Raw genomic sequence first — 12339 nt, 5'->3', positions numbered from 1 at the left:
CCGCTATTTGGTGCATATATTGACAAATATAATTTCTTCTTCATGGATCATTCCTTTTCTTAATATGTAGTGATCTTCTTTATTTCCCCTTATTAATTTTAACATGAAGCCCATTTTATCAGACATCAGTATGGCTACTTTTTCCTTCCTGCAGGGTACAGTTGCTTGGAAGATCTTTTTCCATCCCTTCACTCAGAATTTGTGTTCTTCCTTGGCAATGAGATGTGTTTCTTGAAGACTACAAATGGATGGACCTTGTTGATTTTTTTTAAAGTTGTCAAAGATGTTTTATTTGATATCTTCAGAGAACATATAAAGCAAGGCATACCAATATCAAAAGCATAAGTATGGTGAGGCCATAATAACCTACATCTTCCTTTGTCTCTTCGCTCAGAGTAAATGGGAAAACTGTAGTCCAGAGTCCTTTAGAACTTTCTAAATCTGTGACTGCCATACCAATTGTGGAAGTATATGGATAACAATGTGGAAATCTTGAGTTCTTCATTGTACCTTGGCTGGCAAAATTTTGATAGGGCTCACAAAATGAATTTGGGAATTCCATATAGTCATATTTGTTTGGGAAGCTCTTTATTCCATTCAAAAGTTCTGAAGACTCAGGATATTTTTGTCTTCTCCTTGTGCTTTTCTGGGCTGCTTCCTGCTTCACCGATTCCAAGAGCTGCTGTACTCGCTCTTGTACTGTTTGGATCTAATAGCCACATATTAAGGATACCATGTGCCTTTTTGTTCCTTTGGTTTTGACTTGTCTCACTCAACATGATTCACTCTAGATTCATCCACTTCCCTGCAAATGCCATTATTTTATCTTGTCTGTTGGCTATGTAGAATTCCATTGTATATATATATACCACATTTTCTGTATCCATTCATCTGTAGTAGGGCATCTGGATTGTTTCCATCACCTGGCTATTGTGAATAGTGCAGAGATGAACATAGCTAAGCAGGTGTTCTTATCATATCCTGGGTTATGATGTTCAGGATAGATGCCCAGGAGTGGTATGGCGGGATTGTAGGGAAGGTCAATTTTCAGTTCTTTAAGAAACCTCCACACTGTTTGCCAGAGTGGCTGAACTAGTTTACAATCCCACCAGCAGTGCAGAAGGGTTCCTTTTTCTCTACAACCCTGCCAGCATCTGTTATTGTCTGAGTTCAAAATCTTGGCCATTCTTGTTGGGGTAAGGTGGTATCTTAGGGTTGTTTTTATTTGCATTTCCCTTATGACTATGGATGATAAGCATTTTTTCATACGTTTTTCTGCCATTTTAACCTCTTCTTTTGATAAGTCTCTCTTTAGTTCCTTTGCCCATTTAGTGATTGGTTTGTTAGGTTTTTTTTGGGGGGGGGATTAGTTTCTTGAGTTCCCTGTAGATACTGGATATCTTTTCCCAGTTGGTTGGCTGTCTTTCTACTTTATTGGCTATGCTTTTAACTGTGGAGAAACTTTTAATTTTTAGGTAGTCCCATTTATCGAGTCTCTCTCCAATTTGTTGTGACCCTGGGATTCTGTTCAGAAATTTTTTGCCTGTGCCTATGAGTTCCAGTGTCTCTCCAACTCTATCGTGTAGCAGTTTCAAGGTTTCCAGTCTGACATTCAGGTCTTTGATCCATTTTGAGTTAATGCTTGTGCATGGCAAAAGGCTAGGGTCAATTTTTAGTTTTCTGCATGTGGCTGCCCCATTTTGCCAGCACCAATTATTGAATAGGCTGTGTTTGTTCCACTGTATATCTTTGGCTCCTTTGTCAAATATAAGTTGACTATAGGTATGTGGTTGTATTTCTAGATCTTCTATTTTGTTCCATTGATCTTCTGGTCTATTTTTGTGCCAATAACATGCTGTTTTTGTTATTATGGCTTTATAGTAGAATTTGAAGTCTGGTATTGTAATACCACCTGCATTGCTCTTTTTGCCTAGAATTGTTTTGGCTATTCTAGGTCTTTTCTTGTTCCATATGAACCTTTGGATTGTATCTTCTATTTCAGTAAAGAATGTCTTTGGAATTTTGATGGGGATTGCATTGGATTTGTATATCAATTTTGGCCGTATGGCCATTTTTACTACATTGGTTCTCCCTACCCATGAGCATGGGATGTCTTTCCATTTTCTAGCCTTTAGTGGTTTTTTTGTTGGTTTGTTTTTGTCAGTTGTGGGGGCTTGAACTTAGGGCATGGGCATTGTTCCTGAGCTTCTGAGCTTTTTCACTGAAGGCTAGTGCTCTATTACTTCAAGCCATAGTTCCACTTCCAGTTTTTTGGTGGTTAATTGGAAATAAGAGTCTCATAGACTTTCAGGACTTTCATATCTGTGCTGGCTTTGAACTGTGATCCTCATATCTCAGTCTATTGAGTAGATAAGATTACAGGCATGAGTCATTAGTACCCAGCAAAAGAAAAAAATTTCTATTTGAACTTGTCTTTCTCAGTTCTTAAAGGGAGGGGGGCTAATTTCTTTTAAGCACATGGCCCATGGCTCCTCCTCAGTAACCTTGTTTTTTCATCTCCTTCTAATAAAGTCAGTACCTTCTACCTGATGCACATTTGTAATGAAATTAGTGATTCAGCCCACAAAATATACATTTTTAAATAATGCTGAGAAATGCAGGAAGCAGACAAAATATATACCCATTTTGATTTGAAAATCATCTACTTGAAAATTTTATAGGTAGGAATAAGGGAAACATTTTGGCTCCTTGGCATGGATCAAAACTTTCTAAGTAAAGATCCAGAAACATACCAAATCAAAGAAAGGCTGGATAAGTGGGATTGCATCAAACTGAAGAGTTTTTGCATAGCAAAATACATAGCTAGAAAGATAAATAGAAAGCCCACAGAATGAGTGAAGGTCTTTACTAGCTATGCATCAGACAAAGGCCTTATATCTAAACTATACTCAGATCTCAAAAAATTAACCACTCCCAAAACAAATCCTCTAAGAAATAGCAACCCAATTAGTAAATGGGCTAAAGACTTAAAGAGAGACTTCTCAGAAGACAAAGTAGAATGCTAATAGACACATGCAAAAATGCTCAACATCTCCAGCCAAAAGAAATGCAAATCAAAACAGAGGTTCCCCACCTCACCCAGTTTGAATGGCCAATATCAAGAAAACTAACTGTAACAGGTGCTGTTGGGGATGTGGCCAAAAATGAATGCTACTACACTGTTGGTAGGAATGTAAACTTGTTGAATCACTCTGGAAAACACTATGGATGTTCCTTAAAAGTAAATATAAAGCTTCCCTATGACCTAGCAATTCTAGATCTGATTTTATCCAATTGATCATAAATCAGGCCATATGTCTATGTAGTTATATTTATATCTCCAAGTTCATGTCAATGACCTTGAGTAACTAAGTGTTGAGTCATCGCTCTTGTATTGTTTGGATCTAATATCCACATATCAAGGAGACTATGTGCCTTTTGTTCCTTTGGTCTTGGCTTATCTCAACACAATTTGCTCTAGTTTCATCCATTTCACAGTGAATGCCATTATTTTATCTTGTCTAGTGGCTATGTAGAATTCCATTGTATATATGTACCACATTTTTTGTATCCATTCATTTGTAGTGGGGCATCTGGGTTGTTTTCATGGCTTGACTATTGTGAATAGTGCAGCAATGAACATGCCAAGCTAGTTTTATTTTTATTTTTGCCAGTCCTGAGGCTTGAACTCAGGGCCTGTGCACTGTCCTTGGGCTTTCTCAAGGCTAGTATTCTATCACTGGCTTTTTTGTGTGTATAAAGGAATTGAATCCAGGGCTTTGTGTGTGCTAAGCAAGCACTCTATCCACTATGCTCCTGGCTGAAGCAAATTTTTAAACTCTGTAAAATTAAGTCACCATTTATGGTATTAAACTATCATAGCAGATTTAAATATACTCTCATTTCTTACCAGGACAGTATACAACTTGCTTTAAAGAATAAGTAGAAAAGTCAGGTGCTAGTGGCTAACACCTGTAATTATAGCTACTCAGGAGGCTGAGAGCTCAGGATTGTGGTTCAAAGCCAGTCCAGGCACTAAAATCTGTGATACTTTTATTTCCAATTAACCACCAGAAAACTGGAAATGGCACTGTGGCTCAAGTGGTAGAGTGCTAGCCTTGAGCTGAAGAGCTCAGGGACAGTGAGTTCAAGCACCACAACTGACAAAAAAAAAGAAAGAAAGGAAGAAAGAAAGAGAGAAAGAAAGAAGAAAAGAAAGACAATAAGTAGAAAAATATAAAAGCCCCAATTCCATTGATGAAAATATGAATCAAAACAAAACAGTATCTTGGTGATATCGTACAATATTTTGTACAGAATATTATGGCTGAGCAGTTTGTAGAAGTCTAGTAGAAACATGGACTTCCTCTAAATAACAGATGTTAATGCGGAGGCACAAAGAAGTCAGAGGATTTACTATCACATTGAGAGTGTCAGGTGGCAAACCAGAATTTAGCTTTCTGTTCTCTAACCATAGCTTATTTGGTCTATTAATACACTTAAAAAACCAATTCATGGGGCTGAATTGGTGTTTGGCCTAGTGGTAGAGTGCTTGACTAGCATGCATGAAGACCCAGGTTCAATTCCTCAGTACCACATAGAAATAGCCAGAAGTGGTACTGTGGCTCAAGTGGTAGAGCTGTAGCCTTGAGAAAGCCCAAGGACAGTGCTCAGGCCCTGAGTTCAAGCCCTGACACTGGCAAAAAATTCAGAGGTATGTTATAGGTATTTCATCTTCAGCAGCATCTAGTGGAAGAATTATGATAAAAAAATGTTCACTCAGGTCCTGCTTTGTCTTACTTTATTCTTTTTACTATTTTTGTGTTTTGGGCCAAATGACTGTACTTCATTTTTGAGCCTCTATTTTTCCATCCCTAAGGGTTTGGTTTCAGTTGTTCCAATTATTAGAGAATAAAAGGAAATACCTTACAGATCAGCCTTACTGTGTTAGATTCCAGGTTATATTCTAGTTTCATTCTTACTAGCCAACTATTTACAATCTTTTACCTGAAGAGATTCATGTAATGTTAATGTACTGGTAAGTATGGTAGCATGTTGGCAAATGAAATATTATTTAGAATTAAGTTTCAATGTTATACCAAAGCAACCACCCGTAATTCAGGGATTTTCTTTTGATCCTTACAATTTGTTAATCTGATTAATCATCGTTACATTTCTAGGTTTTCTCTTCCCAATGAAAGTAAGGATACATGGTTTGGTTCCCTGCTGATTTGCCCTGTAGTCCTGAGGCAAATACTGTGTGGAAAGGAAGAGGATATATGCCGATGTAACCCTTACAGCATTCCTGAAGTGACAGACCTGGAGTATGATAATCTCATAAACAACCAGCTAGCCTCTACAGATCAGATCATAATAGTATATGTATTCTCAGCTAAGAAAAATGACAAGCATATAGAAGAAGTGACTAAAATATACAGAGAACTAAATAGGTCCAGAACTATGCCTTGTGTTCAGGTAAGGACAACATGTAGGAAAATGTTTAGTTGTATGCTTCATCTTAATACATTTTCTCAGCAACATGAAATATTATGAATGCCTCACATTTTTTGAGAATGGAACAGAGTCAAATCCTCATACTTCTCAAGCAAGAGTTCAATCACTTGAGTCAGAACACTAGCCTTCTTTGCTTTGGCTATTTTTCAGATAGACTTTAAAAATTTTTTATTATTATTGTTTTGCCAGTCCTGGGCTTAAGCTCAGGGATTGAGCACTGTCCTTGGACTTTCTCAAGGCTAGAGCTCTACCACTTGAGCCTCAGCACCACTTCCAGCATTTTTCTATGCATGTGGTACCGAAGAATCGAACTCGGGTCTTCGTGCATGTTAGGCAAGCACTCTACCACTAGGCCAAACTCCCGGTCCTTTTTCAGATAGATTTATACTCTTGTCTGGGTCCAGTCTTAGACTACGAATCTCCAATCTTTTGCCTAACCTAGCTTTGATTACATATGCATGCCAACACATGTGTTATTCTTTTTTTTTTTTTAACTTCTTTTTTTTTTGCCAGTCCTGGGCTTGAGCTCAGGGTTTGAGCACTGTCCTTGGACTTTCTCAAGGCTAGCACTCTACCACTTGAGCCTCAGCACCACTTCCAGCTTTTTGCTATGTATGTGGGGTACCAAGGAATCGAACCCGGGTCTTCGTGCATGCTAGGCAAGCACTCTACCACTAGGCCAAACTCCCGGCCCCACATGTGTTATTCTTTAAGATAAGATCTTTCAGCCAATACTGGTAGCTGTACCTATAGTTATAATTCTAGCTACTCAGGAGGTTGAGCTCTGAGAATCCTGGTTTGAAGGTAGGGAAGTCCCAAGAGCCTCTTATCTTCAATTAATTACCCCAAATCCCCAAAGTGGAGCTGTGGAGCTGTGGCTTATGTGATAGAGCACCAGCCTTGAGCAAAAAAGCTCAGGATAGTGCCCAGGCCTTGAGTTGAAACCTAAGAACACCACGTACACACACACACACACACACACACACACACACACACACACACACGAAAAAAGATAAAGTCTTGTTAACTTTTTTCTTTCTGCCAGTTGGGCTTGAACTCAGGGCCTGCGCACTGTCTTTGGATGCTTTTTGCTCAAGGCTAGTGCTCTGTCCCTTGAGCCATAGCACCATTTCCAGCTTTTTCTGTGGTACCGAGGCATTGAACTCAGGGGTTTATACATGTGAGGTGAGCACTCTACCACTAAGCTGCATTCCTGGCCCTCTTGCTCACTTTTTTTTAACCTAGGGATGGCTTCTATGATCCTCCTAGCTCTACCTCCTAAGTAACAAAGATTACAAACATGAGTCACTGTATCTCACTGATCATATTCTACTTTTCAAATTTAAGGTATTAAAACCATACAAAAAGGTAATAAATCTTGTGTGTTTTTTTTTTTTTTGCCAGTCCTGGGCTTGAGCTCAGGGCCTGAGCACTGTCCTTGGGCTTTTCAAAGTTAGAGCTCTACCACTTGAGCCACAGCACCACTTCTAGCTTTTTTCTATGTATGTGGTACCGAGGAATCGAACCCGGGTCTTTGTGCATGCTAGGCAAGCACTTTAACCACTAGGCCAAACTCCCGGCCCCAAAAAGGTAATAAATCTTAATGGCATTGCTATGACTTAATTCCCAAAGGTTCATGTGTTAGAAAATTGATCCTCAATGTAATGGTATTGAGGTGGTAAAAACTTTAAAAGTAAGAATTTGTTGGATTAGATCACAAGGATGCTACCACAAGCAGAAATTAATGACTATCACAGGGGAATGTATTATGTACTGTTTGATTAGATTAGTCCTTTGAAAATGGATTGTTTTAAGGTTGAGGTCATTTTTTGCATTTGGCCCCTTCCACATTCTCTTCATGCTTCACCATGTTGTGAAATAGCCAGGGAGGCTATCAGTAGCTGCCAGTGAGTGACACACCATCTATTGAAATCATGAGCCAAATAAATCACTCTCTTTTTTTTTTTTTGTGGGTCAGGGGGGCTTGAATTCGGCCTGGGTGTTGTCCCTGAGCTCTTCAGCTCAAGGCTACCAGCCTACCTCTGAGCCTAAGTGTTGTTCGTGAGCTTTTTAGCTCAAAGCTACTGCCCTATCCTTGAGCCAAGTCTCACTTCCCATTTTCTAGAGGTTAATTGGAGATAAGTCTCAGGTCCTTTTGTGCCTGGGCTGGCTTTGAACCTTGATCCTCAGGCTCCTGAGTAGCTAGGATTACAGGTGTGAGCCACCACATCTGGCTTCAAATAAATCTCTTTTTAAATATCTATATTACTAGTATCAAATATTTTGTTCTAGCAAAGCAAAATGGATTAATACAGGCATACAGCATAATGATTTTATGTTTGTATCTGTATAACTACCACTCAGATTAAGATATAGAAGTTTTCAGTCCAGGGGCCGGGAGTTTGGCCTAGTGGTTAAAGTGCTTGCCTAGCATGCATGAAGACCCGGGTTCGATTCCTCAGTACCACATACATAGAAAAAAGCCAGAAGTGGTGCTGAGGCTCAAGTGGTAGAGCTCTAGCCTTGAGAAAGTCCAAGGACAGTGCTCAGGCCCTGAGCTCAAGCCCAGGACTGGCAAAAAAAAAAAAAAAAAAAAAGAAGTTTTCAGTCCAATAGAATAGAATGCCAGTATTCTCCCATTCTGTGTACTTGGCAGACAAATTCATCACTCTATTCAACTGAGTATTGGATGAGCCATTGATTCCTTTATCTGAATGCACTCCAAGTAGCTACTACCAGTCTCAGTAGCCATGCATGAAAACACACTTATTTTTATTTATTTTATCACTGGGGCCTACTTCCCTGACCGTCTCTTCCTTTCAGCCCCATTGCTTCTACTTGCTACAGGCCTTTATTACCTCCCACAAATTTCCTACATTATCCTAACTGGTTTTTCTGCTTCTGATCTTGGTCTCTTTGATATTTCCTACCTATTACAGAACGTACCTTTTAACATGAGAACATGACTGCAGTGTTCTTATAATCCTCTAAGAATTTCCTTTCAACTCAAGCCTAAGTTCCTTAGGCTCACTCACTGTGGCTTTCTCTGTCCTGCTGGTTCAACTCCCTGTCCCACCTTACCCTTATGATAGCGCTAAGGAATATATTAGCTACCGCAGTGCTTGATCTTCATCAGGTCAAGGCATGTAAAAGTCAAAGTCCTAGACTGTGTCAAAGTACTGAATTGATTTCAGTGATTTGTAGATCATTGCCCTAGGGATGCCAGGAGTACATTCCTCTGGAGAAGCAGGAAAGTTTTCCTTCCCACAAGGATTTTCTATGTTTTCTCTTCCCTAGTAATGAGATTTTTAGTGACTTACTGAGTTTCTCTTATTACAAATATATGAAATCCTTTATTCTCTTGGAGCTAGATTTATTATTATTATTATTATTATTATTATTTGCCAGTCCTGGGCTTGAGCTCAGGGCCTGAGCACTGTCCTTGGACTTTCTCAAGGCTATAGTTCTACCACTTGAGCCTCAGCACCACTTCCATCTTTTTTTTTCTATGTATGCGGTACCAAGGAATCGAACCTGGGTCTTTGTACATGCTAGGCAAGCACTTTACCACTAGGCCAAACTCCCAGCCCACAGAACTTTATTTCCTATATTAAATTTTATTTATATATTTCAATGTTTTTAATTTATAATTTTTTTCTTCCTATACTTATCTCAGATCTTTGCCTATAAGGGCAAAATATAAACAGTTGATTTTAAAATATAAATTTTAACTAATTTAAGGAAATAATTTTGACAATAAAGTTAGAAATTACTACAAGGAGATAATGTGTCATTTCATAATTCTTTTTGTTGTTGTTGTTGTTCATGGGTCTTGGACTCAGGGCCTGGCTGTTGCCCCTGAGATCTTTTGCTCGACTAGCACTCTAGCCACAGCTCCACTTCCAGTTCTTGAGTTGGTAATTAGAGATGAGAGTCTCAGAAGAAAAAAAAAAAAAGAATCTCATAGACTTAGCTGGGCCTGGTGGCTCACACCTGTAACCCTAGCACTCAGGACGCTCAGGGTCTTAGGATCACAGTTAAAAGCCAACCTGGGCACTAATGTCCATGAGACTCTTATCTTCAATTAATCACCAGAAAACTGGAAGTGGCACTGTGGCTCAAGGGTTAGGATGGTAGCCTTGAGCTAAAGAGCTCAGAGACAGTGCCCAGGCCCAGAGTTCAAGCCTCACTATCGATACCTCAAGGGGACTTTTCTGCCTGAGCTGGCTTCCAACTGCAATCCTCAGATCTTAGCCTCCTGAGTAACTAGGATGACAGATGTGAGCCACACCTGGCTCATAATTCTTTTTTTTTTTTTTTTTGCCAATCCTAGGCACTGAACTCAGGGCCTGAGCATTGTCCTTGGGTTTTCTCAAGGCTAGAGCTCTACCACTTAAGCCACAGCACATTTGAAGCAGCTGGCTTCAAATGAGTGGCTGGTGGCATTTTTTAAGAGTAGTTCAGATACAGTTACTGAAGTCCTACGATATGTGGCAGTGTGATAGAGACTGGATGTTGGAATTTTCATTCAAGTCTATTCATATCTTCAAGGAAAAGACAGTCTAAAAAATGGACAAACCAGAGCATGGTGAATTGATAACTAGAATATGGGTCAGAAATATGGACAGAACATTCAGGCAGGAATGTAGAGATAGTATGATTCAGGTGGAAGGTACTTCCCCACACACTGCCATGTTGGTGCTTTGGAAGACTCCATGTTGGAAGGCAAAAAGATGAGGGACAGAGCACATTGGGGGAAGCCAACAAATAGAGGTGTTCACAGGGGCCTGACTGTGATGGTTGATAAGGAATTTGAACTCTGCTTGAAAAATAGGAGGTTTCATTAAAGGATTTATGCATAGAAATAACATGAAAAGACTGTGTGGTAAAGGATAAATTTTGTGGTATTTTATTATTTTTTTATTAAAGAATTTATTAATATTGATTTTTACATCATATTTCAAATGATATGTTTAACAAACGAATGTTCAAGAAGGGAATCTCTATATACAATCATTGGCACTTAGTTGTTAGAACATAATCAAAATTAGGCTAAGGGTTTGTATATCATAGATAAATATTAATCCATGTAATAAAACATTATGTCTATAGAGTCATAGGTATTAAGCTATGTAATAAAACATTATGTCTATAGAGTCATAGGTTTTTGTGTCTATGTAGTTGTGTTTATATTTCCAATACCATGTCCATAGCATTGGGTATGCAAATATTGAGTCTTGCTCTTGTACTGTTTGGATCTAATAGCCACATATTAAGGATACCATGCGCCTTTTTTCCTTTGGTCTTGACTTGTCTCACTCAACATGATTCACTCTAGATTCATCTACTTCCCTGCAAATGCCATTATTTTATCTTGTCTGTTGGCTATGTAGAATTCCATTGTACATATATATATATATATATATATATATATATATATATATGCCACACTTTCTGTATCCATCTGCACTAGGCCTTCTGGATTGTTTCCATTGCCTGGCTATTGTGAATAGTGCAGAGATGAACATAGCTGAGCAGGTGTCCATATCATATCTTGGGTTATGATGTTCAGGGTAGATGCCCAGAAGTGGTATGGGGGGATTGTAGGGAAGGTCAATTTTCAGTTCTTTAAGAAACCTCCACACTGCTTTCCAGAGTGGCTGAACTAGTTTACAATCCCACCAGCAGTGCAGTAGGGTTCCTGGTAAAGGATAATTTTGACAGAAAGATGCAGAGTAGCTGAGATAAGTATGTCTGCATTTAACCAAGTAAGAAATGAAAAGGATGGCATGTTTGAAGTACAACTGCATCAGAAGTAAGACTCCATAAAATCTGGAAGTGTCCAGTAGGGAAGAGTTTACCTCCCAGCTTCTCATTTGGACAATCTGAAGAATAGTAGCACTGGTTTTTGCTCATTTGTTTGTTCTTTGAGATAGTAAATTCAGAAGAAAGAGGGTAAGAAATAACTCAGGCTGAATGCTTGACATATGCCTAGGAGCCAATTCTTGGAAGTCTGAGGCAGGAAGATTGAGAGTCCTAGCCAGCATGGACTACATCGAGAGAGGTCATCTAAAAATAAAAATAAAGAAGACTCAGTGTGTCTTATTACTTAGGTGTATGCCCTCAAACATAGGAGCTTAAAAGAGCAAGCATCTGTTTGTGAATTGTACTTGACCCTGTCATGGAGCATTGGAGTCACTTTGAACATAGCTAAGGGATTCAAACCCATTCACAAGGCAGATGGGCAGTCGTGCTGCCATTTGGAGCATAATCATGGCAATTAGCCAGGGATGTCTTGTTCTCACAAGTGCTTCTGGATGTAACTAATCCTGGAGGCCTGTTTTTGTTTTATTTTTCCCATCATGGGACTTGAACTCTGAGCCTGCATGCTGTCTCTGAGCTCTTCAGCTCAAAGCTAGTGCTCTACCACTTGAACCACAGCACCACTTCCAGTTTTCTGATGGTTAGTTGGAGATAAGCATCTCACAAACTCCCAGAGAGGTGGCTCACACCTGTCATTCTAGCTACTCAGGAGGCTGAGATATGAGGATCAAAGTTCAAAGCCAGCCCAGGCCCAAAAGGACTTGAGGATCTTATCTTCAATTAACCTCTAGAAAATGGGAAGTGGGGCTCCGCTCAAGGGTAAGAGGTAGCCATGAACTAAACAGCACAGGGACAACATCCAAGCCCTGAGGTAGGGCAGTAGCCTTGAGCTGAAGAGCTCACGGACAATGCCCAGGCCGAGTTCAAGCCCTATGACCAAAAAACAATAACAAAAAAGAATCTCACAGATGTACTGGCTTTGAACCTCAATCCTCAGCTCTC

At 39.4% G+C, this 12339-nt stretch overlaps 1 protein-coding gene across 1 annotated transcript in view; it reads left to right on the top strand.

Moving 5' to 3' along the window:
- Positions 1-12339, top strand: part of LOC150067364 (uncharacterized protein C3orf20-like) — an 85171-nt gene that overhangs the window by 55164 nt on the left and 17668 nt on the right. The window contains exon 11 of the mRNA XM_090328418.1: positions 5181-5475. Within this exon, the coding sequence (XP_090184544.1) occupies positions 5181-5475 (295 nt within the window). The remainder of the gene's footprint in view (positions 1-5180; positions 5476-12339) is intronic.

This window comes from Megascapheus bottae, chromosome 2 (assembly GCF_031878675.1).
Source record: "Megascapheus bottae isolate mThoBot1 chromosome 2, mThoBot2.hap1, whole genome shotgun sequence".
Classification (NCBI taxonomy): Eukaryota; Metazoa; Chordata; class Mammalia; order Rodentia; family Geomyidae; genus Megascapheus; species Megascapheus bottae.
This window is presented reverse-complemented; position numbering and strand designations above follow the sequence as displayed.